We start from the raw sequence: 27,060 nt of genomic DNA on the forward strand, positions 1-27,060 counted from the left end.
TCCTTTCCTATAGGGTTCTTCTTTCTCTCTCTCTCTCTCTCTCTCTCTCCCCAGTTCCCTCCAATGCATTTTGCTGTGATTGTTCAATAAAGTACATTGATTTTGTTGCTGCAAACCCCCTTGCCGTGTTGGTGTTTTGTACCCTGAGATCAGATAACGAACCATCACAATCTCGTCCGTGAGGGCGGATCGTGACAACACCTCAGCCCATCACAGCTCCACTACAACCAGCCACCGCCGGAAGCCTCGGACTGGATGTAGCAGCCTCAGTAGCAGTAACATTGATGACCACCCAACCGGAAAAGGTGCTGACTGGAATAAAGGGACCAATCATTATTGATGGACAACCTATGAGTGTTTTGTTCCTGAGACGATCATCGGCCACCGTGATGGGATTATTTGTTTTAACTGGAGTAAGAGATGCTGATTATACGGGGGATACAGCTGACAGTCTGGTGTGGAACTAAAGATTTACTGGGTGCACTTACTCAGCAAGACAGAAAGACGGGGGAGGCGTGGGCCTTGGAATGGATATCTCTTCCACTTCAACAGCCTGGTACCTGATAAACAGTATGGAATTACAAGAGGCACTGTTGGGGGCTGGAAGCGTGATTGCCACTGATGATATTCCCAATATACTGTTGAACTGGATAGGGCAGTGGGGTTGGATGCAATGCCCAAAAAGGTCACAGAAACCCCTGTTGGATGCTATCACAGCCTACACGGATATGGGAAAAAAATCCAGAACTGCTGCAGTGACTTGGCAGGAAAAAGGGACAATGGCACCATCAGATTCTCCAGGCCTCCGAATCGGATACTTTACAAACGATGGAGTTATTGGCTGTTGTTTGGGCCATGATGCATTTTTCTGGACCTCTCAATATAGTGACAGATTCTTTGTATGTTGCAGGAGTATGTGTGTGAATAGAAGATGCCTCTATCAAAGAGGTTCAAAACAGGAGGTTACATGAGCTGTTTATACAGTTACAGAGGGCAATTAAGTTGAGAAACTATCCTTTCTGTTATCCATATCAGAAGTCACAAATGGGATGTGTGGGTTAGGTCTGGGAGTTAACCCCAGAGGGCTGAATACAAATGAGATCTGGCAAATGGATGTCACACATGTTGCTGAGTTTGGGAAGTTAAAGTATGTGCATGTTACTATAGATACTTACAGTCATTTTATATGGGCCACAGCACAGACCGGTGAGAAGGCCAGGCATGTAGACAGGCATCTCAGTAGCTGCTTTGCAGTAATGGGAGTGCCACGGTGCATCAAGACAGATAACGGGTCTGCTTCTTGCAGCAAAAGAATAAAACAGTTCATGCAAATGTGGGGGATAGAACACGTGACAGGCATCCCTAATTCACCGACAGGACAGGTGTTCATAGAAAGAGCTAATGGTACCTTGAAAAGATATCTAGGTAAATACACAGATATTAGAGAGTTGCAAGAAAGATTGCTAAGGTGCCTATTTGTTTTGAATCATTTGTGTGTTTTTGAGGAAAGCAAAGTCCCTGCTGTAATTCGTCATTATGTACAAGAGAAAGATAGTGTGAGGCAGGAGGTATGGGTAAAATACAGGGATCCTAAGACGGGACAATGGCAAGGTCCTGCTAAGGTATTATATTGGGGCCGCAGATATCTTTGTGTTTCTACCCCTACAGAATCCTTGTGGGTACCTGCTAAATGGACCCGAGCAGCTGTGTTAGAAAATTTTGGTCTCCAGGGTCCATAGTGGCAGCAGGTGCCCATGCCATTTTAAATAAGTTAGGATGCTGGCTTGCTAAACAAACCAATGCCACCTCTTTGGCACTTTCTAGCCTTTTGCTTGATGTTGATTCTATTTGCCATGCAACGCTTCAAAAATAGGGCTGCAATTGACTTCCTTTTACTTGCACAAGGCCATGGCTGTGAAGAATTTGAGGGTATGTGTTGCATGAATTTATCGGATCATTCCACATCCATACATACAAAAATTAAGGAGCTCCAGAAAGGGCTGCACACCTTGAAAGAAGAAGACGAATTGGGGTTAGAAGCATGGCTAAAGAGTCTTGGATTAGGCCCCTGGCTGCGAACAATGATTATGTATGCAATAGGGATATTAGTTGTTATTGTGTTGCTAATGCTTGTGTTACCGTGCTTATTTAGTTGCATGCAAAGAATGGTTAGCCAAATGATGGACAAGGCTTGGCATACGACATTTCTGGCCCAAAAAGAAAATGGGGGAAATGTGGAGAGTTTTGTGGACAGTTGGCTAGCTGAGAGAGGCCATTTAGACATAATATCCTTGGTTAAGCAAGGAGACAGGTAAAGGAGCCAGCAGTCAGTGTCCATATAAGGCAAGGACACTGTGCCCTTGCTGCAACAGTAGAAAAGGGAGGGAAGATAGTCAGCAGAAATCAGCTAGAAATATGAAGAAAAGCAGAAAAATCGTAACAGTATCACTACAAGAATGCAGAAGTAGGTGTAGTCGGCTGATAAGTAACTAACCAATAATGAGCTCGCCTTTTGCAATATGTATTAGCCTTATTAATACCAATATAAATATGCGTGTCTATCAATAAAGTTTGAGGCTTGTTGTTCATCATCGGATGTGCAAGTCTTCCTTTATCCGTCACCCTGACTCCCCGGTAATTGAAGGAGTCTAGAGGGAGAAAGATGGGGGGAAAAGGAAGACAGGAGAAGGGAGGGAAGAGACCACTTACAGGCTCGACTTGGGCTCTCCTCCCAGAAGAATCCGGCATCGGGCGAACACAAATGCAAGGATGGTGGCTTCTGCCGGGGGAAGATTCCTCGGGTGCAGGAGCTGCCTTCCCTGACCCTCTGGGAGCGCCACCCACTAAAACTGGGTCTGCTCCCAGCAGAGTTAGCTTGACAACCAAAAGGACTTACGAGGTCACTCCCACGGAGCCTTTGGACGAAGTCCAAAGGGGCCCAAAGTCCAAGACCTGTGGGGCCCGGCGCTGTTCTTAGGCCGCAGGTTGGGCGCAAAACGGCAGCTGCGTGCGTCCAGTTGTCCAATCTGGACAGCCCCAGCTGGCTCCGGCTCGCGAGCTGCAGCAGGGGGGCTCTCTCTCCACTCTGCGCCTTGCAGAGAGGGCGCCCAAGGCTCAGAGCCTCACCAGGACTTTGGGCTGCAAAGGCAGAAGAGAAGAAGCGCACTCCGACTGTGGGTGCAACCGGGTTTATTGTCGGGAAGACAAACCCAGGGAAGCCCAAGTGTCAAAGACCCTGAGAAAGGGCTGACAACAACTTATAAAGGCAGGTGGAGAACTGGGTAGAGCCAACCCTCCACCCAATAGCAAAACAGTGGGGAGTGGAAAAAGGAAGAACGACACCATTGGAGAACCTATGAGAAGTAACTTGGGGAGGGGCCCTGGCCTCTGAACCAATCACTCGATGCCCCAGGAAGAAGTTTCTGCATGGAGAGGATGGGTTGCTGAGGGATGGACAGGCTACCGGGGAGGGAACATAGCAAGGGATACACGTGTAACTAGGGTAACTGAGGAGGAGACAGCGAACTGACAGAAGCCGGGCGGGAGGAGACAACCTGAGTGGAACCATATTAACCCAGAGAAAAGGGGGGAAAGTGGGACAATCCAAATTACAACATACACCTTATCAGAATTTACAGAACACAATACAACACTCAGGAAGCCAAGGCCAGCCAGACTTGTCAGTCCTGACAGCTTTTGTCTGGGAACAATCTTTGCCTATTAGGAAATTTGGAGAAGGAATCCCAGTTCTGGCCATGGGCCCCTGGAGGAGCAGGACAGTTCCCTCCCATAGGAAGGAGAGCCCAGAGCCCCAGTGCTTCAGGGGCCAATGAGAAGCAGCCCTCGACATGCCAAGGTCAGCCAGAACACTCCTGGGCCCCAGGAGGTCCAGACAGACAGACCTGTTCCATGCTCCCTTGGATTTGTGGAGCCCCATGGTGCCCCAATGGTCTCCTTGGTTCCATGAGGCCCTGGAGTGTCACAATGTTCCCCTTGCTTCTGTACTGTCACAATGGCTCTGTGCTTCCATGAGGCCTTGCAATGTCACCATGGCTTCATGGTTCCACAAAGCCCTGATGTGTCACAATGGCCCCTTGGCTCCATGTGCCCTCGCTGTGTCACAATGGCTCCTCCGTGACACGATGGGCTCCCCAAGGTCACCATGGACCCTTGGTTCCTTGGGGCCCCTGAGTGTCACAATGGTCTCCTTGATTCCATGAGGAACCACAGTGTCACAATGGCCCCTTGGTTCCATGAGGTTCCCAGTGTCACCGTGGTGTCCTTGGACCTGCATTGTCACAACTGGCCCATGGCTCCATGAGGTTCCCAGTGTCACCGTGGTGTCCTTGGACCCGCATTGTCACAACTGACCCATGGCTCCATGAGGTTCCCAGTGTCACCGTGGTGTCCCTGGACCCGCATTGTCACAACTGACCCATGGCTCCATGAGGTTCCCAGTGTCACCGTGGTGTCCCTGGACCCGCATTGTCACAACTGGCCCATGGCTCCATGAGGTTCCCAGTGTCACTGTGGTGGCTGTCAGAGGCCGGATGAGATCCATGTCCCCAGACACCTTGGGATGCTCGCCATGCCCGTGTGGGGCCGGGGTGCATCAGGCCTTGGTTTGTGGTGGGCAGTGCCCCGCCCCCGGCCCATCCTGGCAGAGCTGTCAATCACACTGCAGGGGCGGTGCTAACCATCTCTGATTGGCAGAGCTGTCAATCACACTGCAGGGGCGGTGCTAACCATCTCTGATTGGCAGCGCTGTCAATCACACTGCAGGGGCGGTGCTAACCATCTCTGATTGGCAGAGCTGTCAATCACACTGCAGAGGCGGTGCTCACCCAGCTCTGATTGGCAGAGCTGTCAATCACACTGCAGGGGCGGTGCTAACCCAGCTCTGATTGGCAGAGCTGTCAATCACACTGCAGGGGCGGTGCTAACCCGGCTCTCATTGGCCAATCAATCCCACCCCATGGGCAGGTTAACCCGGGTCTGATTGGGCAATCTTCAAACCAATCACACACCAGGGTTGGTACCAGCCCTGACTCTGATTGGCCAAGCAGCCAGCAGTCCTGCCCAAGGGGCGGGCCCATAGAGTCCCGGGCGGAGCCGCGCTCAGCCCGTGGCCTGGGCCCCGCCTTGGTTTGGGGTTTGTGGCTCGCCTGCGCTGCACCCCTGGCAGTTACAGCCAAATCTGTGTCTTTCTGTATCTCTTCTGTCTTCCTGTCTCTCTTTCTTTCTTCACCTTTAAATCCTTTTTACCTGGAGCACTTTTGGGTAACTTCACATCTTAAGGGTTTAAAGGTTTCCAGGTTAGATGGGCTGTGTTAATGAAGTTAATGCCATGGAAAGTATTTTCTGTTGAAGTGTGTAGCAGCACAGGAGCTGCCACTGTTCCTGGAGTGTCCTGCGTTTCCAAGCCCAGAGCCTGCTACTAAAAATGATGCTGACAGGAAGAGGCAGGGATGGGTCTTCATGTGATCTCCAGCAACTGGGTTTATGGAGAGACAGGAGTGGGGTACGGTGCTGAAGAGGGTTCAGGGACGAAGACAACAGTGAGCCGAAGGGCAGAGCCCAATGGATACAGGAGAAAATGGTGCAGAGGCAGGAATAAGGGCAGGGTCAACCAACAGGGCAACAGGGGCGGGGGAATGCACCAAAATGGGGCCAATGGGAGCACGGGGAGAAGAGAACATTCCAGGGGTTAACCGGATATGGGAGATAAAGGCTCAACTCGGGTAATCAGGCCAAGGGGCCACTGGACTGTCATTACCTTACATAAATCTACAAGTGTTTGCAAAGACCTATGGGAGAGGCATCTTTTTCACCCTCACTCTGGTGTTTCTCCTGTGCACCACAGTCGAGTCAAGGAACCTTTGGTTGCCCCCAGCATTTCAGTGTTCAGGGGTGTTACAGCCCCGCAGGCTCACAATGGCCTCTTGTGTCCATGAGGCCCCACAGGGTCACACTGGCCCCTGGGTTCCATGGGCCCAACAGTGCCACAATGATCCCTTGGTTCCACAACTTCCACAGGGTCACACTGGCCCCTGGGGTCCATGAGGATCTGCAGTGTCACACAGGTTTGTGACATTTGTCCTTGCTGCCCCTCACATCCCCTGCCCCACGAGCAGCCCCGAGCCCCCCGTGAGGGACAGGCCCTGCTGGCCCAGGCTGGGCTCAGGGCTTGGCCTTTCTGCTTCCCCCAGCCAGCCCAGGCCCTGCTCAGCTTTGCAGTTCCCCGCTCAGAGCCTTCGGCTCCCTGCAGTACTGGCCTCGAGGATCTGCTCCCACCAGTCCCTGGGGAGCCTGTGGCACTCCCTGCCCTCCCTGGGGCCCAGGGGGGCTCCAAGGGCCTTGGGGTTCTGCTGCTGACTCCTTGAGCAGCTTCTTCAGCCTTCTCTCAGTGCCTGAGGCTCCTGGACCCAGCCCCAAATCCACCGTGGGGACCATGAAAATACAGAAAGCCCTCGGGGGCTCTTTGTCTCCCTTCCATTGTCTTCAAGGCTCCAGGGCTTGTGCGGTGATTGGAGTCAGTTTGGAGTTCTGTTCAGGAGGAAGATTTCAAAGTGCACCTCATGATTTTTACCTTTTTAATCACAGGAGTATTTTTTAAATTTTTCAGTTCAGAGAAAAGGTAACTGAAGCTTTCCCTGAGTGATCTTGATGCTGAATGTCTCCTTAGGAGGTCTGGGCACAGAGAAGAATGAGACCCTTGCAGGCTGACCCTGTTTGGACAACCTGCTCCTCATCCCCAGCCTCACCATGTCTGACATCATCCACCTGGGACTTACATCACAAAATATCAAAAAAATTAATTTATTTTATTATTTATTTTTAGTATTTTAATGAAATATATTTATTGTATTTATTTCTTATTTGTAAAAATAGTTGTTTCAGTTTTATTACCTAATTTTATATTTATATAAAAAATCGGTACGTATTTAGCAATGTGAAAAATAGGTGTGATTGCTGCTGACAAAATTGAAACAGTAATCAATATTGATACAGTAATACATATTTGGAAATAATAAAACAGTTCAAAGGTAAATGCCAAGAAAGGAAGGGGGAGGAGGGGTCCCCCCTTTTCCTGCAGATGTTCAGAGCAGGAAGAAGCAAGAGATAACTATTACTAAATTTATCTGGAAGAGAGGAGAATTGGGTTGGACACCAGGAAAATGTTATTTATATGAGATTTATTGCTTTAATATTGGAACATAATATTGGCTTATATTATACCAGCTTTGGCTCACACTTGGTGCGCGTGTGTACCCCAAAAGGGGAAATGAAGGACACGAGGAAGAAGAGAGCCCTTCCTCCAAGACGGCCCCCAAAGAGTGTGCGACCCCCTAAAAGGATGGTGGAGCTTGCGTGGTAAAGGTGATGATGAGGGTGGTGACACAGATGTGACACATGGAAAATGGGAGGAGATGGTGATGACATAGCGCATGAAAAGGGGGATTTTGGCTCGGCAGGCTCGTAGGTGAGGTGGCGGGGGTCCAAAAGCCCCGCGCTCCGTACCCCGTGCGGTTATTGTTGTTTTGTTTTGTGTGCTTCTGCGCTATTATCAGAACCAAATTATCCCTAATTTTAACCACATTCTATTGTCAATATTTTGAGTGTATTCAATTTTATATATACTAAACTACTTAATTAAAATTGCTGTTACATTTAATTTTGTTTGGTTTATTTTTGATTGGATAATTGGGCAAATAAACCACCGTGGATGGGAGCCAAAGGAGCCAACGGCAGCCAATGCTTTTTCCCAGTCCCTGCGATCCCAGCCCATGCCATCCCAGCCCGTGCCATCCCAGTCCATACAATCCCAACCCAGTTGATCCCAGTCTGTGCCATCCTGATCTGTTCGGTCCCATCCCATGTGCCCCCAGCCCATATCTGATCCCATCCCATGTTTGATCCCAGCCCATATTTGATCCCACTATGGGTGGTCCTGCACACACTCCCAGGGTCTGGAATTCCAGTTCACAGCCCTTGAACTTCCTTCCTATCCTCTCAACAAATTACAATAACATTTTAATTAAATAAATTATACTTAGAATGAAAAAAAACTAGAATAAAAATGAAATATAATAATTTCAACTCTTCCTTACAATGCTCCAATAATGATTCAAGCAAAATAACAACTATTACTGTAACATTACCAATATATGTAAAGAAACAAATTATATACCAAGAAATATGCTTTGAAAGTTTTACCTCAATAACCAATATACTTTGGAAAAAAAATATTAAAAATCCAAACATACAATCTAACACACGCTAGTAAAATAATTCATATCACAAATATGCTAAACACAAAAACAAACACCACTAAAGTTTCTCATACATTTTATCCAAACCACTAAGCTATCATAACAACCTTGAGTACTCTAAAAAAACTAAAAATTATTTTAAAAAAATACATTGTGGGTGGTGGTTTTATTTGGATATTGGTTTTTGGATTGTTTGGGTTGGATGATTTAAAAAATGGGATTTTTATAGGAATTTCATCAGCTGAGAAGGCGGCACTCTGCAAACAGAGCTGACTGAGAATGAACGGGACAGAAATCAGAAACTCTCAAAGTTTTATTTGCTGTCAAACCCATCCCACCCAGCCAGCCCCACACAATCCCCACCCCTTCTCCAAACTGGGATCCCACTTCTCCCAGTCCCCTCCCAACCCCATCCCACCCTGGCGGCTGTGGAATGGACTGAGTTTGGTGTGGGATTGAGGCTTTTTGAGGAGGGAACAAGCAACTTGAGGTGGGATTGAGCCTTCATGGGTGAAAATTCAGTTGTCTTCAGAGGGATTTGAGTGGTTTTGAGGTGACAGATCCATCCCTCTTGGCTTTTGGAGGGCAGAGATGGAGAAGAGAAAGAAATTAAGGCCAAACCAAGAGGAGAAGCAGGCAGGTGTGTTCCCAGCATGGATCACAGGGAATGCGGGTCACCAGGGCTGTGCCCAGCGTGGCTCCTCCAGTGGGGGATGGAGCTGGAGCAGCGCACGAAGCTCTTCCCGCACTCGGGGCACTCGCAGGGCTCCCCTTACCGGTGCCTCCGTTGGTGTCGGGTCAAGTGAGAGCTCCTGGAGAAGCTCTTCCCACACTGGGGACACTCGTAGGGCCTCTCCCCGGTGTGGATGCGCTGGTGCCTGATGAGGGTGGAGTTGTGCCTGAAGCCCTGCCCGCAGTCGGGGCAGCGGAAGGGCCTCTCCTCTGTGTGCGTGCGCTGGTGCACGAGGAGACCAGAGCTGGTCTGAAACCTCTTCCTGCATTGATCACACTCGTAGGGCCTCTCCCCGGTGTGGATCCCCTGGTGCCTGATCAGGTTGGAGCTCCAGATGAAGCTCTTCCCACACTCCTCACACTCGTGGGGCTTCTCCCCAGTGTGGATCCTCTGGTGCTTGATCAGGTTGGAGCTCCAGATGAAGCTCTTCCCACACTCCCCACACTCGTAGGGCCGTTCCCCAGTGTGGCTCCTCTGGTGCAGGATCAGCTCAGAGTTCCACCTGAAGCTCTTCCCACACTCCACGCACGTGTGGGGCTTCTCCCCAGCATGGAGCTGCTCATGAAGCACCAGCTCCGAGCTCTGGCTCCATCTCCGGCCGCCTTCCCGGCCCAGGCTGGGTCTTTCCCCCTCAGATCGCCGCCATCTGCCTTTGCAGCCCCTCCTCGTGCGGCATCTCGGGGCCTTTTCCTCCCCGTTGGCTTCCTGCGCCGTGGAGCCGCTCCAAATGGCCTCTGCCACGAGCTTCTGCCCCGGGCATTTGTCCTCCCTGCTCTCCAGCCTCAGCTCCTGCTCTGGGGGAGGAAGGACAAGCAGAGGATGGCATTTGCCTCCGGGCCACAGGCAAGGGCAAGGAGATGCCCCAGGGCGTCCCCGGCACAGGGGCTGTGCTGCAGCCGGGGCCGTGCTGGGCTGGGAGATGGAGCAGGACACAGGGGCAAAGGGGCACTGACTTCCTCCTCACCTGCCTGCGTGTCCCGGGGCATCTTCCTCTTCCTCACAGCCTCCCAGGGCTTGGCAATGGGAAATCCTGCTTTGGGGAAAACAAGGGATGAGCACATGGAGTTTGAAGGTCCCTCTGCCCAAGTCCAGCTCTACAAGTCACCGGCCATCTGGGCTCCAGAAAAACCTCCCAAACACCAAGATTCAGCCCTGGAAAAGCCTCCCAGGAGTTCCCCGTCCCTGTTCCCTCCCCTCTGGTGTTCGGGGGTTCCCCCTGTCCCAGCTGCTGGGGTCACGCTTGCATTGGGGGTCCCCCTTCTCCTGGGTGCCTGCCCTGCCCAGGCTGCTGGCAGTCCCAGCAATCCCAAAAGCTCCCCCCTCTCCGCTCTCCCCATGCAGGGATGCCGGGGCTTTCTGGGCTCCCTTTTGGGCTCCCTTCTCCCCTCACTCTCTGCTTTGGGCTGCAGGGGCTCCAAGGAGTCCCCCCTGCCCCTCTCCGGGCTCTTGAGGCTCCCGCCAATGGCGCCGCTCCCCCCTCTCTGGGCTCCCCACTTTGGGCTCCTGGCGGACACAGGGCTCTGCTCCTCCAGGCTGCCTCTGCCGGCAGCCGCCACCGGCACCCCCAATGTCCCCCCAAGGGGCCTTTCCCGCTCAGCCTTGGACTGCTGCATTCTCCAAACATCCCCCAAAAACCCAACCCAGGCACCCCCCGGGGATATCTGGGCCGAGCCCGCCCTCCCCGCTCACCTGCGGGATGGGGGGGCGATGATCCCACAGCTGGGGGCTGCGAATTCAGGGAGGGCTTGACCGCGTGGCTCCTTCTGCTTTCTTTGATCCGCCTTTGTCACTCCTCTTCCTCCCACTCCTCCTCATCCGTCCCCCTTCCTCCGCCTCCTCTGTCTTATCCCGACCTCCTCCTCCTCCTCCTCCTCCTCCTCCTCCCCCTCCCACTTCTCCCCCTCCCCCCCCCTCCCCCCTAACCCCTCTTCCTCCTCCTCCTCTGCCTTATCCCCACCTCCTTCTCCTCCTTCATCCCTCCCTTCGCTCCCTCCTCCTCCTCCCCAGCAGCAGCCACACCCTCGCTGCCCCGTTCCCGGAGCCCTCGCAGCCGCGCCAGGAGCGGCGATGGAGCCGGCACAGCTCGGCACGGGCAGCGCGGGGCTCTCGGCTGCTCGCAGCCGCTGCGGGCGGGGGAACCCGGCCCGGGCAAGAGGAGAGGCAAACTGGGAAAACTGGGGGCTGCACATCCAAACTGGGCCAGGCTGGGGACCCTGCCCGGGCACTGCCAGCCCTTGGGGCTCCTCTCGGCACCACTGGCAGCGGGGAACGCACAGAGGGCTGCGGGACCCCAGCACTGGCAGCACTGCGAGGGACTGGGCTGCACTGGGTTTGTGCTGACATCAAACTGGGATCATACTGGGAGTGACTGGGACTGGACTGGGTTTGTGGTGACATCAGACTGGGATCATATTGAGAGTGAGCAGGAGCCTATGGGGGCAATTGAGACCTTGGCAGGGGCAAATGGCATATACTGGGAGTGACTGGGATTATGCTGAGAGTTACCGGGAGCAGCTGTGAGCAACTGGGATCATGCCAGGAACAACTGGGAGTGACTGGGAGCAACTGGGAGTGACCTGCTGCATGCTGGGGGTGACTGGAAACAACTGGGCTTATACTGGGATCAACTGGGATCATGCTGGGGGTGACTGGAAACAACTGGGCTTATATTGGGATCAACTGGGATCATGCTGGAGGTGACTGGGATCATCCTGGCAGTCAGTGCCACTACACTGAGGCTGACTGGGAGTGCTTGGCAGCAAATGGGATCCTACTGGAATAAACTGGGACTGACTGGGAACATGCTGCAGGGAACTGGGCTACACTGGGAGTGACTGGAAGGACAGTGAAGGTGCAAGAGAGCAACTGGAACCATGTGGAGCACAACTGGTTCATACTGGCAGCGACTGGGAGCACACTGGGCTCACATTTGGATCACACTGGGAGGGACTGGACTGACACTGGGAGGATCTGAGAGTGACTGGGAACACACCCTGCACATCATCCCCCACACTGGGCCTGACTGGGAGCAACTGGGAGCACGCTGGGAGCAAATGGCATCATACTGAGACTGACTGGCTTGATCCAGGAAGCAACTGGAACCATGCTGGAGGCAGCTGAGACCACACTGGGAGAGACTGGAAGCAACGGGGATTATACTGGGACCACCCTTGGAGGGCTGGCATGTGACTGGGATCAAACTGGAGCTTACTGGGATCATCCTGGGGTTGAAAGGGAGTGACTGGGATCACACTTTGGGCTACTGGGAGCAGCTGAGAGAAACTGGGATCATGCTGCAAGCAAACTGGAGGAACTGGGAAGGACTGGACGCACGCTGGAGGCAACTGGGATATTCTGGGCATGACTGGGGATCACACTGGGATCACTGACACCTTACTGGGGCCACTGGCAGTGCCTGGAAATGACTGCAGACATGCTGGGGGCAACTGGGATATACTGGGAGTGTCTGTGACCATCCTGGGGGAACTGGAACCACACTGGGAACAACTGGGACCATGCTGGGGAGAACTGGGATCACACTGGGGGTGACTGGAATCATGCTGGGATTGACTGGGAATGGTTGTGAGAAACTGGAGTTGTGCTGAAAGCAACTGGGAAGAAGTGGGAATGACTAGGAACAAGCTGGAAGCAACTGGGATAAACTGGGAGTCACTGGGATCACACTGGAGGCTACTGGGGTCATGCTGGCATTGACAGGGAGCAACTGGGATCATACTGGGAGTGGCTACAATCATACTGGGATTACAGTGGGTGTGATTGGACCCTGACTGGGGTTTACTGGGAGTGACCAGGCCCATGCTGGGAGCCAACTGGGAACATCATTAGAGGAACTGGGAGCAACTGGGGGCAAGTGAACCACGCTGAGGTAACTGGGAGTGCCTGGCAATGACTACGAGCACGTGCAGGGCACCTGGGATGTACTGGGAGTGTCTGAGACCATACAGGTGGTGACTGGGACCAGACTGGGTGCAAGTGGGAATGTGCTGGGGGAACTGGGAACACACTGGGGGCAAGTGGGAGTGACTGGGGCCCTGCTGGGAGAGACTGTGTGAGATACAAAGCTGTGTTTCATGTCAGGTACACACAGGCAGCATGTGTGCTTGTGATTGTGATATGTGTGGAAACTGATCATGGGACAATTAGAGGATGAATTCTAAAAAAATAACTGAGGGAGTAAAGCATGGAAGAAGGCCTTTGAACTCATCCTTTGTTTGCAATTAACTTTTATAGCATCTGAATTAAAGCTTTAAGGATGTTGCTGCTCGACAGGAACTTTCTGCACGTAGCTAAGCATTAAACAGCTTTACAATAATAACCTTTTGAAGTATAATTTTAGAATATTGCTTGTAGTAAGGAGCTTTGAAAATATAAGTTTAGAATATATGTAAAGGAAACATGCTTATCTCAACACCTTAGCCAAACAGTAAAAAGCAGCTTGAGAAAGGAAGATGAACATCAACCCAAGGATTGATGGCTTCGACCAAGGGAAGCTGGACATCACTGCTATGAGATTTATAGTCCTTGCAATTAAAAGGTGGGCCCACATCTGGAGTCTGGACCGCACCAGCTGGAAGACCTCTTTCTTCTTTCGGAAGTCGGACCCCACCATCTGGGAATACTCCTTTCTGGGGTACATCCTGAGAAAACTAACTCACAATAGTGTATAGAATTGTGACGTAAAAATTAGGAATAGAAACTGCTGAGAAAAGCTTATGTGCACCCCTATAAATATCTGTACGCCCCAACCATCGGTGTGCAGTTGGAGGGAAAACTTCCCCCACTGTACCCAGCGCTGTTTTGCTCATACTTTACCACATTAATTAATAAATTGATTGCTGCTTGAATATTGGCCTAGTCAAGCTTCTTATTTATAACACGGGCAGGCTCCAGCAGGGTTCCGTGCCCTCGGAGCCCCCGCTGCACCAGGACCCCGCCCGGCCGTGCCCGGGACATTCCGCTGGCACCGGGGCTCTGCCAGCGGCAGAACTGTCTCTGGGCAGCGCCCCGCAGGCTGCAGCAGCACGGAGCGAGCGCAGCTCCAGCCGGGGAGCATTGCTTGGCCCCAGAGCCTGTTCGCAGCTCATTGACTGCCCCTCGGGAGCCGTTCAGCGCCGGGGGCTTGTGCCAGGTAATTCTGTGCTTTGCTGCCGGGGTGCCGACACACCAGCCCTGGCTGTCTCTGCTGCAAGCCAGCGCTGAGCACCAACAGCAGCAGCTCCAAGCTCAGGCTCTTGCTCCTGCCTCTGCAAGCTGACAGCAGTTTGCTGGGAAACAGGCCCTGAGCAGGGAAATTGCCTTTAAGGCCTTCTTCATGCAAACACTCAGCATTATTATTCTCCAGCTTGCAGTGGGACAAATCGCTTTCACGTGGAGAGGGCAAGGTTGCAGGAGGGCTTGCTGCTGCTTCAGCTTGAATGTGAAGTGTCTCTGAGGAGCAGGAGAGGCAGGCAATCCCTGGGCAAGGAGGGTGACATGGGAAGGCCAAAGCCCCCCGGGTTCTGCCCCATGTGCTGCCAAAAGGTGCCAGCACTGAGAAGGAGAGGCTTAAGGACAGAGGCGGCAGATGTGTGGCAGGGGGAACTGGGGGCTTTTGCTGGGCAGTGCCTGCAGCAGGTGCTCCAGCCTGGGATTGCCCCGTTGGGAGTGGGAGCAGCTGCCAGGGGCCGCTCTGACAGTTGAACTGTCCCAGCCAGGGACTCCAGAGGGAGGTTGCAAAGTCCATGTGGAAACACCCAGATCCCAAAGGGAAGCCAAAGCTATTGATTTATAATTTTTCCAGTTTTAAGGCTCAAGGCCATTATAATTACAACGGCCTTGTCTATCCTTATATTTGTATCTCATGTGTATAGAAGGGCAATGGCCACCAGAATATTTGAATCATTCAAGGATAGGTTGGACAAGTCTTTGAGAAACGTGATCTAGGGAAAGGTGTCCCTGCCCATGGCAGAGAAGTGGAACAAGGTGAAATCTAAGGCCCCTTCCAAACTAAAACATTCTGTGCTTCTATGGTTTTATGGGGCTGTGGTTCTATGAATCTGGTGTGTTCTCTGAGTGTATGTCAAGTTTGCCCTTCAAGTACCTCCATATATGCAAAGCACCAAGCTTTGTCCATAAAAGTATCATGTGTTATTTAGTGATAGCAACGTTTGAAGGAAAAGCTCTTGAGGTGGGTACCTAAGGTTTAAGTTTCTAAGCAGCTTCCAAGCTTCCTTGTTTCATTAGAGCCCCTCTTTGCCTGTGGTTGGATGGAGAAGGCAGAAAGAAGAGCAATCAAATATGTCCTGCTGTGGGATGCAGAAATGAGCCTGGCCAAGAAAAGCACTGTCACCTTTTCACATAGAACTGTCTTTTTATGTTGTTTTTTTTCACCCTCCATTTCTTTCCTTCCTCTTTCCACAAATGCTGCCGTTCATGTGGGGCCCATTTGGTTGTCTACAGGCAGGGCTCTTAGGGCACTTCTCTTCTGAAAATTGAACTAAATTTCCTGCAACCTGTAGCAGTAGCCTGGTTTGTCGTGCCCTTGGCCAAATTAGGAGTCAAGTGCTGACCTGAAATGCAGCATGACTGCTGGGGGAAGGGGAAAATGGATCTCTTGCTTCTCCCATTCTCAGCTACATGTCATCCTCGTGTTGGGATGGTTTCTGTTAAGGAGCACTGGAATGACTCCCGGTCGGGCACTCCAGGTTCTGAGCGTAGCAAGTCCCTGGAGATCTTGACCTCTCCTTTAGGCATGAACTCATGCAGATGGTGAATAGCTGTGTGTTCTCTTCCAGAGAAGCTGACTCAAGCTGAGGCTTCATCATGAAACCCACAGACAGCCAGAACAGCGACAATAGGTAGGAATGAATTTGATGTAATCTTGGCTTCCCAGGCGCTGGGATGAATGTTGTGATAGTTTAGAAAAAGAATTTCCACTCCAATGCAAGAATCAGAATATTCAGGAGTGGGACAACTTAAGTCAGGATTGTCCTTTGAGTGATAGTGGCTTCAGAGCACATTGGTATTTGAAGAGCTTCTGTTACAGACCCAGGTCTGGATGTGATCATGGGTCAGGGCAGATTCTCTGCTGAATTTTCTGAAGCCAAGCTCTTCTTACTGGAGCCAGGGCACTCCCTTCTGCAGTTTGGGATGCTTTTGGCCTGGCAGTATTTTCCTGTTTCAGTCTGTAGCAAAGCACAAGTTGTGTTTTTTTGGGATGGGGGCCATTTTGTGGAACATATTGGAAGATGAGGAGGACTGAGGTGGTGTTTCAGGGCAGGCTTTCAGTTTCATCTGCCTCTTTGAACAGTCAGGTTGTTGGGCTTTTCCTGGTGACACATCAAGTGTAGAGCAGCAAGTACAGGACTATTTTTAGCTCTCTGCTGCTGAGCTGTTTTCCCCCTGGAGATGGAGGGCTTGGGACTGCGCAGTCCCCCTGCACCAAGGCTCCCAGGTGCTGGGCGTGTTGGTGCTAAGCCTGGAGGTGCAGCTCCCAAAGCTTCCAAAGTTCCCTAGCCTTAAGGGAGCTTTGCAGGGTTATGAGTGGCAGCAGAGCTCAGGTTTGCAAAGGGTTTTTGAAGAGCATCTTGAGAAACACCTTTAATGGCCAGGTCACACGTGGGCAGCAAAGGTGTCTCCAGGGCTGGGGAGACTGGCAGATCTACAGGCTTATCTAAAAAGTCTGGGCATTTCAGTACACAGCAGACTCATAGACTCTGAATTAGGAATGCCATCCCGTGCAAAAACATGAGGTGAGGCAGCTGTGCCTCGGCTCTAGGAATGATTAAACTTTCAGGAGCTGATTATTGCTGTGGTATTGGAGTAAGTGTCCCTGCTGGAGCAGACAAGGCTCTCCCCTTGCAACCTGGGACACTTGGGAAGTTGGATTTGCAAAGAAGAACTGATGAAGTGTATGTATAGAGAAGACTGTAGAGTAGAGTAGGAATCGATACCTGCATCCACTGTGCCTGCATGCTTTCCCTTCCCCGATGCCCATCAATATCAGAGCCAGAGTTTCCCTCATTTTGCAGTGGTCTTTCAAAGGCCAGGGACAGTTTAAAGGATCTCGTTTCCCATGATGGGACACTTTCTTGGTGTTTTGTTGTGGGGCAGGTGTGATTGAGTACATGCATATGTGGCTGAGGAGGAACAGGGGGATTGGACCTGGTGTTTTCTGAATGTCTGAGAACTCCTTTCTAATTACGCTGATGGGATGGCTTTAAATGCAGCTCCATTGTTTTCTAGGGAAGCAGCTTTCCAAATATCTGTTTAAAGTAGAGAGTGAATTTCCGAGGTTGTTTAAGAAGTGGACAAAGTTCAAGCCTTGGAAGCTGAAACATCTTCAGCAGAGAAGATTCTATTTGACTCGCAAGGGGGGAGCCTGGGGTGAGAGGCCTGGAGGAGAAGACGGGCAGTTTCTCCCATTAATCACTGCAAGTGGATTTGCCAGCTCACGTGCCGATCACCCCAGCGACTGCTTCTGTGTTTGTTTCACAAGGAAATGGGGGCAGAGTCTTTCCCTTACCACCCTTCTTGCTGGCTGGGATCAGGGGTAGCAATCCCTGAGAAGGATGTGTGCTGTCCCCTGTGTGTCTCATTGCTGCGGGGCACAGCACACACTGGACAGAGCCGATCTGTCCACTGTCAGCATCCTGAGGATTTCAACACTGCTTTGCTGCTGGACGGGTGCCCTTGTGGGAAAGCTCCAGTTTCTGCACGGAGCACAAGCAGGGGTTGGAGTGCTAAGTCTCTTTTCTGTGTCTCTGTCTGAAAGCTGGAACAACAAGAGAGACTTGCTCCGTATTCTGGAGCAAGACAGGCGGAGGAGGCAGGCAGCTCCAGAGGAGAAAGATCCATCTTTGGAGAAGACTCCCCTCTTTGCCAGGCCCTACAAGGTAATGGAAGGGGAGTGCAGGCTGGAAGGAGAGAAGGAAGGAGGCTTGGGGTGGGAGAGGAGAGCTGTGTCTTCTGCACGGGCTGTAGCAGACTTGAGCCTGATCCCTGCAAACACAGCATCTTCCCATCTGCTGCACTGACCTTGCCTGACTGCCCTTGTGGGGATGCATGGGGATTCCATGAAGGTGCTGAGCAATGTCTCTTGCTGAGCTGGATCTCTTGCTTGGGGTGTTTCTGACATTTCCCCTTCTGTTCCTGTGTTGCAGACTGATAAAGAAGATGAGCTGTCAAGGCGCATTAAGAACTTGCTGGGTGATGAGGACTCCAAGGGGCTCCTGAGCCATGAGTCCCCTCCGAATGCCATAGGGACTCCAAAAAAGCCCAAATCCAACTCACAGGCCCCCAGTCAGAGGCCAGCCTCCAGTAAGACAAATCCATGTGAGGACGTATGGAGAGAATCCTCACCAGAATCCCTGGACATCAGCCCTAGCCCTGAGCAGAACTACCATGACAGCAAAGAGGGTCTCTCAACTTGGAGGTCAGAAGCCAAAGCTCCACAACCCGAAATTCTTCCTGAGCCTGTCAAGGTGAGTTCAGTTGTTGGGGGCCTCTGTTATTGGCAGTCCCTCAAGGCAGGGGAGCAGCACCCAGGCCCTACCGGCTTCGTGGCTCAGCCTTCCCAGACGACAAAGGCACTGGGTTCCCAGGTGCAGTTTGGGGTTTTGCCAGGCTCATCCATCAGCACTGGGATGTTGCTGTGCCCTGTGGAATGTAGGAGCCCAGAGTGCTGAGCCATGGCAGCTGGTCAGGAGGGCCATGGAGGTGTGTTTTTCCTTGCTGCTTGGAAGGCCAGCTGAGGGAGTATCAGTGTGAAGAAAGGAGCAGGGATGCTGCATCTTCCTTGGAGAGTGCGGCGAGGGAGGGGAAGGAGTGGGTGCCAGAGAAATGATTTCTGAGAGAGGACTGGAGTGAACGCTGCCAGCTTCTGCCATCAGCTGGGGCGGGGCTCAGCTCTTTGGGGTAGCCCCAAGCCAGCTTCTCTCCATCATGTGTCTCTGGGCACCCCTGGAGAACCTCCATTGGTCCAAAGTTGGCTGCTAAATCCATCACTTTGCCAAGCAATGGGAGAGTGAGAAATGGTAGCTGGGGATTTGCAAATGCTGCAGGGGCAAGGAGAGGATGCCTAAAGTCAGCCAGAATTTGCATAAACTGTGGTGCATCTTGCCAGAAGCGTTAGAAGTCAGTGTCTTGTCCAGACTGCTGTTGGCCTCAGAAGAATAAGGAGTCTCATTTTATTTGGATGAAGGAGAAATAGTCTTCTTTCTCTAGAACTGGCTTGGAAGAACTGGGAACTATTTTTTCTGACTGTTTTTCTTTGAACTAAGGAAGCTTTTTGCACAGCTTTTTAAATGCAGAGAGGCAGCCTGTGCCTTTGAAGGCAAAGCTCAGCTGCTTCCTAGTATAACAGTATAATTCCATAAAGGGAGAAGACTGCACAGACATACTTGCATCATCATCATCATCATAACAGTCATGATACATAGCAGTAGTAGTAGTAGTTGTTGTTTAATAATAGAAACACTCTTTCCAGACTGCCAGGTTCCAAAGGGATTTCCTCTTTTTCTCAGAGGCAGGAGAGATGACTTTGGGAATTTCAGCTGGTTTTCCACTTGGCCTCCATTATCAATTCCCCTTTAGATGGGCCTTGTGATTCTCAGCAGCATTTTATTATTAATAGAATTGCATGACATTTCTAGAGTTGTTGGTCACCAAATGCTGCTGTGTGCATGTCAATGAGTAAAAACCCAAACAAACTCCTTCTGCCTCCCTCCTTCTTGTTTCAGAAAAAGAAGCCCACTGCTGTGCCATCCACTGAAAGAACTTGGAAGGTTGGTGCTCCTCCATAGCAGATCTCTGCATTTGCTTCTGTTTTGCATACATGAGAGAAATGGCTGGGGGAAAAATACATTGCTCAGCTCCTGTTCCCTCAGCTGCCATTGCCCTTCCTGAAAGTGTGTTCTGGGCTGGGCTGAGGAGAAGTAGGGATAACAGCTGGAGTTGTAAGATCAGCCTTCCTCTCGGGCTGTGAGCGTAACATTGTCTGGGGCAGTTCAAGGACCAGGCTGACAACTCATGCCAGGCAGCCAGAGCTGCTCCTCCCTCAAGCTGGGGATTGCCTTTCCTGAGCTCCCCTCATCCAAAGGCTCTGGACCTGCTGTCTCATGTCTGGCCTTCCACATCTCCATTTGGGAAACCAAGGGAAATCAGCCCCATGTGTTCCTGAGAGCCAGATGCCATTGTGCCATGCAGAGTGTTTCTGAGCGGGCCAGGGTGGCAGCAAACTTCTCTTCCCTCTTTCCCATTGTTTTCAGTAGGCTCTGTATTTGTAGAGCTGTACCATGTGTGAGCCAGAGGGGGCAGATGAATGGAAAATGCTTCAGGGACTCATCCTTTTGTTTCAGTTGTGCCCTCCAATGTGATGTTTTCCATGAACGCTTGAAGCGTGTCATCTGTGTGGAAGCACAAGCCCCATTTTATCTGGATGGTCAGCAAAAGCATGACCTGAGAGTGTTAGACAGAAGTGGGAGTGCTGAGAGTGCTGCCAGCCAAGTCAGTTTGAGGTGTTGCCTGCACCAGGCATGCAGACATGCCTTTAAATCATCTCCACCTGTGTCACTGTGCTGAGTCCCCTGAGCTAACCTTGCCTCCCCCTCTCCTCTCTGTTTTTGTGATCAAAACAGGTTGCGGGAAAGCCATTTGCTTCACTTGCTCCTCCAAGGTACAGTTGTGTTCCCAAACTACCCTCTAGACCAAACAAGCTACTTTTCATTTGAGGGGGAGAGGGCAAGGGGTTCCTGGTTTCCCTTGAAGCTGCAGGCTTTGGGTTGATGCTGCTCTGGGCTGCTGTTGAAAATTGGTTTCATTGTTGTGGGGGTTTCAGGAAAGCTCCCATCATTAGAAATGAATGATCCAGGCATGCTGGAGTTTGCCTAAGAACCAGACTTGTATTTGCCCAGGTGCCCCGTTCTTTTCTCCTCCTTGCCCCCAGTGTGTCTGGATGTGTTTGTATTGACCAAGAATCCATCCTGACATTTGTTACCCTTTATTGGAAGTGGTTCTTTTGGGGATTGGGGCTTTCAGAAATGCACGGGGCCATTTTGGTATTTTTTTCAACTTTAGTCAGCTGAATGCAGCTTCACAATGTAGCAGTGAGATCCTGTTCACATTCTTGTCTGGCTGGGTGTGATTTACAGTTTTGATTATTCCCAGAGGGTTTTTTCATATGGTGCTTTGTCTTTTGAGCATGGCAATGTATTCCTCTGGCCTTCTCCCCTCTGCTCTCCGTGCTCAAACACAGGGTTCAGTGTTAGTTTGGAATGCTGCCATGTCAGTGGAAGAAGTAAGTAACCTTCCCCCCGCTGCTTCCTGATTTTGTCTCCTGGTGGCCTTGCAGAGTTCTCCAGTCCCAGCACAAGAGGGTGGCAGCAGCACAGCCCAGCAGCTCGGAGCCAGGGAGCACCAGGGACTGCCACAGCTCCTCAGCCTCTGCACTTGCAAGAGCACCAGCACCTGAGGTGAATGCAATCAAATGCAGAGGCTGCTCCCGCAGCCCCTTGCCTCACACTCTCTGCTGTCTGAGGGCAGTCAGGACAGAAGCCCTGAAATACTGTCACTGTTCAGGTGTCCCCTTGAGACCTCAGCAGAAGCATCAGACATTTCTTGTCCTCTGCTTCCTTTCTAGATTTTGTCATTCATAAACCCTTCCTGGACTTCTGCTGCCAAAGCTGGCAGTGCTCCCACTTGTCCTTTGGCATCACTGTCTACCCTTCTGGAGTTTTCTCTCCAGGATTAGTCCCTGTTGAAGCTGAGAGATGAAACTTTGAGTGAATTTGCTGAATGATCCTCCTCTGCAGTAGGGAGCTTTGGACTGTGGCCCCTGAGTGACTGGTTTCTCCTTCATGGGTGCTCTGGACAATGGCTCTGTAAGGGAAAAAATCCCTTCTTTCATTTTCTCCTCATTTCAGTTCTATTGATGTCATATTGTTTTCCTTCTCCTTGCTCTGAAAGGTGAGCCTGTCTTTGATAATACAGTCGTGCAGTGCTGAAGCCTGGAGAGGGAGGAGGAGGAAGAAGCAGTGAGGCTGCAGGCCTGGATCTATGGCCTGTGTGCTGGATGTTCAGCATGGCAGAGGTGACTGGGCAACAGGGCTGGGCTTCTTGCCTCTGAGGAAATGTCAGTGAGCTGTGCTGCATGGAGGAGAAAGATTCAGCCAGAGAAAGGATCTTGGCAAGGCTGAGCAAGAGGGCCTTTGGCTGAAAGCTCACCCCTCCCTCCTGTTTTGGGTGGAACAAGAGCTGTGGGGAGACTCCTGCCCTGCAGGGAAGCTGACAGGGAAGAGGTCTAGAGCAGAAGCAACTCTGCTGTTCTTCCTTCCTCCTGCTTTGAATTCCATGTGAATTAAAGTGTTTGGCCTCAGTTGTACTGAACAGCCACAGGCCAAAGAGGATTTTTCCTGGCACCTCCCTGGACATCCCTTGAGAAAGCCATTTCTTCCAGGCCAGGAGTTTGGCTCATTCAATGTCTAAGGCACGTGTCAGCTGTCAATTCCTTATTGATGGCTTCTTTTCCTGGCAGCACTGAACTCTTGAGGCTTCTAGCTGGAACAAGCAAGCCGAATCCAGTGCAGAGGGAATTAATCCACAGGGGATAACCATGCAGGGACTCACTTTGCCTTCACAGAGCCACTGAGCAGCTCTTTCCCCTCTTGCCCAAAGCAGAAGCTTCACTGTCCTATGTCACCCCAGTCTCTTGAAGGCATCATTCCAAATGAGCTGGGAGAAGCCTTAAAAGTAGTGCATCAGTGAAGCTTAGTTGTATCTCTTGTGCTCCTGTGCCAGGTTTCACCTCTTCTGCCAGCACCTGAGCAAAGCTGTTTGTAAAGCCAGGCTCCTTGTCCATGTCTTTAGGAGCCCCTCAGCCCAGCAGAGAGCCTTGTACTGCCTGCACTGACAGACTGGGATGTGGGAGAGGCTTCACGGCAGGGCCAAGAATTAGGGAGAGTCAGTGTGCAGAAAGGAACAGGAATGTGGCATCTTCCTTGGACTGGGTTTAAAAAAGAGTCCAAAAAATCCCAACCAACCAAAAAAAAAAAAAAAAACCCCAAAAAGGCAAGTCAAGCTGTGCTCCTCTGCAGTTCACAAAGTCTGGAGCCAAGAAGCAGAATTTGAGGACAACTCAAGTCACTGCTATTCTCAGGTAGAAGGAAGAGGTCTTCCTTGAAGTTGGCTGAAAACAGATGAAGAGTCTGCTCTGTCTTGCACGAGCTGCATGTGTGGGTGCTTTTCTTGTGCCAGAAATGCTCCCCAGAATCAAAGCAACCTTGCAGAGCTGGTCCATGAGCTGGGCTTAGTTGGAAGTTTGTGCTCTCTGCTTTAGTCCCTCAGAAAAGCTCCTGTGCCTGGAAGCCTGAGCCTTTTTCTGTGTTCAAGTGCTGTGTGCAAGAATGAGTAGGATGTCTCTCAGGAGCCCAAGGGATGATGGTCAAGTGCTTTGGCAAGCAAAAGCTCCATCTTGGCAGGAGGACCCAGCCTGGAGCCAGCCCGAGGTACTTGAGTAGGAACAGAGTTCTGAACTGGAAGCCAAGCACCTTGCAAGGGTTGCATTTAAATCAAGGTTTTGTGGTTGGGGTTTTTTTCTTACTTCAGAAAAATGAGTCTGATATTATTTGGGTGAATGAGAAATATTACTCCTTCTTTCAAACTGAACTGGGAATTCCTCTAGAATTGGAAACTATGATTTCTAACTGTTTTTTCTTAACTAGTGAAACTTTTTGCTCAACTCTTTCACATGCAGAGGCAGCCTATGCCTTTGCAGGCAAAGCTTAGCTGCTACAAGAGCAACTAAAGGCAGTGATATTCAATAAAGGGAGGAGACTGCAAAAACATACTTTCTTATGAAGATGAATAAAAAAGTCAGCAAAAAAACCAGTGTTTCCTGACTGTCAGGGAAGCCAGTCATTGATCTTGCAGGAGGTGACTGATGGTTTCAGTCCTTGCTCTGCCTGCTCTCTGTTCCTTACTGCCCTTCAGATGAAAGTGTTATTCCTTACTAGCATTTCATTATGAATGGAATTGCATGACACTTTTAGAGTTGCTGGTCAGGAAATGTTTACTGAGTGCATGCTTGTTTGCTGTCAATGAGTAAAATGCCCAAACAACCTCCAAGTGCTTCCTTCTTTTTTGTTTCAGCCCATTGTGCACATTTATGTGCAGTCCATTGAAGGAATACTGAAGGTGGGTACTCTTCAAGACCAGATCTCCATGGGCAAGCCTGTACAAATCCATCAAGAGGCGGCTCTCTCTGACTCTGGCAAGGATGAAAATCTCTCTGTGTCCATCAGGAAAACTCCTGAGAGCTGCTTCTCTCCCTCTCTTTCCAGGAAATGAGCAGCCCCCTGTCACCTCTCCTGCCATCCCTTCAGTCACCTGCGAGAACAGAGACTTCCACATTTCCACTGCAGGCTAAGGTAACCCAGCCCACCTGACAGATGGCCTCCTGGAGCCGGGTCTCATAAGCTCTTGGAGCTTTATAGCACACCCAGGATAGCTCTGCTACCTTAGAAGGCATAAAATCAGCAGGATGGCTTCTGTGGTAGTGTTGGAAACAGAAAAGTTGTAATAGAAGGCAAAATAACAAAACTCTACAAAGAAGAACTGAGCCAGGTGCAAGATGTTCTTGCTCCTGGTAAAACACCTCACAAAAACAATGTGTTTCTTTCTTCTCTTCTTTTCCTGGAAAATTGCTTAGGCAGGACTTTTTGGCTTCTGTCCAATTGGCTGTCCTGAAGTTTGAGGTGAAGTCTCTCAAGTCCTATGAGGTGTCTTTTTCACCTCATGGAGAAGAGAAACTTCTGGGCTTTTTTTCTTTTTTAAGGAGACAAAGGATAGTTTTGTCACTCTGTCAGCACAGAGCCCATTCCTATACCCACTGTTTTTCAGGGCTTCTGCTAAATTATGAGAGATCTTTCTGCTGAGCAGAAGTTCAGTCTTGGCAGAAGGAGCTTCCTGGAGACCTGCCTGAGTTCCCCAACCATAAACAGTGTTGAGAGTTAGAAACCAAGCAGAAACTGCATCTTGTGTGGGGTTGCATTATACCCAGGTGGTTTTGGTGTTTGGTTTTTTTTTGTTTTTTTTTGTTTTTTTTTTTTTTTTTTTTTTTTTTTTTTTTTTTTTTTTGTTTTGGATTGGTTTTTGTTTTTACTTCTGTACAAGAAAGAGTCTGATTTTATTTGTCTAAATGACAAAAATTCTTGTATCTTGTGAACTGTCTTAGAAGAATTGGGAACTATTATTTCTAACTGTTTTAGGTTTTTTTTTTAAACTACTGAGGCTTTATGCACAACTCTTACATGCAGAGGCAGCCTGTGCCTTTGCAGGCCAGGCTCCACTGCTTCAACAGCAACTGAGGGAAAGTGCAGTTTCACAAAGGGAGCAGACTAAAAAAACATACCTTATTTTAAAAATAGTGATAATAAGGATACGAGGATGATGATGATGATGATAATGATATTATTATTATTATTAATAATAATAATAATAATAATTTCAAAGAAGTAATAGTAATAAAGAGAAGTAGGAGTAGGAGCAGTAGTTCAGGAATGGAAACAGTGCTCTCTGACCGCCAGATTCCAAAGGGAAGACAGACATCTCAGAGGAGGAGGAGGAGTTGACATTGCTGGGTTCAGCTCTCTCCATGCCTGGTCTCTGTTATGAACTCCCCTTTAGATGAGCCTTTTCCATTCTTCCTCTCTTTTTATTTTTAATACATCTGCAATACATTGATGGAGCTGTTGGTAAGCAAAGGTTTGCTGAGTTCCTGCCAATTAGTAAAAAACCCAAACAAACTCCTTCTGTTTCTGTCGTTCCTTCTGCAGGTGAGGAAGCCCTCTGATGTGCCACAGCCTGAAGACATTTTGAGGGTAAGTGGTCTTAAGTAGAAGATCTCTGTGTTTGCTTATGTTTGGCATACATTAACGAAATGGGTGGGGACAAAATGCATTTTGAGAGCTGCTTGTCTCCCTCTCTTGCCAGGAAACGAGCAGCTCACTGCCAGCTCTCTTGTCACATCTCCGGACGCCTACAAGAGCAGAGACTTCCAGACTTCCATTGGCAACAAAGGTGACCCAGCCCATTTATGCCAGGGCTTCTGATAAATTACAAGAGATCTTTCTGCTGAGCAGAAATCCAGCTCAGCTATTTGGCAGCTCTTAGAGTGTTTTGAAAAATATTTATTCAAGAATGCACGTGCCCATAACGTGCCATGAACGCAGTTTTGATGTCAGTAGCTGTGCTGTTTAGCTGCATGCTAAGCTCCTTTGTCCTTTTATTCTAGGAATCCCAACCTGATGGATCTGCAGCACAGAAGCAGAGTAAGTAGAAATGCAAAGACAACACAGCTCTTTGTGTGCTGACAGGTAATTCTGTGTGTTATATGTAGCAGAGAGCATCAAGTGTTCACCCTGATTAGGCAGCATGATTTCCTCTGCTTTGCTGAACGGGGATGGATTTAGGAATGGCTTCAGAAACTGTAACCAATCATTCCCTAGAGCTCAAGGGAGCAGTTCAGCAGAGGACAAGCAGTAGTTAGTTAGGAAACTCCCATCTGGAGTGAAGAACAATCTTGGTGGCAAACCCCTCCCTAGGAGAAAGTGACTCTCTGATCTGGTGCTGAGAGACCACAGGGTAAAATGCGCTACACGGGAGGCATATAAATGCAACCTTTTCATTTTGGCTTTCCAGAGCAGGCTGGCACAGCTTCAGAAACATTGCTGAGTTCTCAGCCAAGAACATCGTAAGTAACCAGGCTCTGTTCTCATCTCTGCTGGGCAGTTACTTAAAAGCACATGGAATGCACAACAATTTGGCCTCTTAGTAAATTTTTCTCAGAAAACTTCATTGCAGAGAATTCTCAGCAACAGAAAAAAAAATTGCTATTTTATGATGGACTCACTAAATTGTTTGGGTTTGAAAAGGACTTGAAGATCATCAAGTCCTATCGTTAATCCAGCAATGCCAAGTGCACTAAACCCTGTCATAACTACAATCACTGTGGTTAAAACCAAAACAAAAGAAAAGGGAAGAAAAAAACCTCAAGTCTTT

At 50.1% G+C, this 27,060-nt stretch overlaps 2 protein-coding genes across 2 annotated transcripts in view; one reads left to right on the forward strand and one right to left on the reverse strand.

Annotated features, from left to right (window-relative positions):
• The window catches only part of LOC119696487, a 1,710,157-nt gene that overhangs the window by 349,156 nt on the left and 1,333,941 nt on the right, over positions 1-27,060 (reverse strand). The window contains 1 exon segment of the mRNA XM_038126215.1: positions 9,005-9,608. Within this exon segment, the coding sequence (XP_037982143.1) occupies positions 9,005-9,608 (604 nt within the window).
• Positions 1-27,060, forward strand: part of LOC119696488 — a 1,499,846-nt gene that overhangs the window by 321,736 nt on the left and 1,151,050 nt on the right.

This window comes from Motacilla alba, unplaced genomic scaffold (assembly GCF_015832195.1).
Source record: "Motacilla alba alba isolate MOTALB_02 unplaced genomic scaffold, Motacilla_alba_V1.0_pri HiC_scaffold_31, whole genome shotgun sequence".
NCBI classification, from domain to species: Eukaryota; Metazoa; Chordata; class Aves; order Passeriformes; family Motacillidae; genus Motacilla; species Motacilla alba.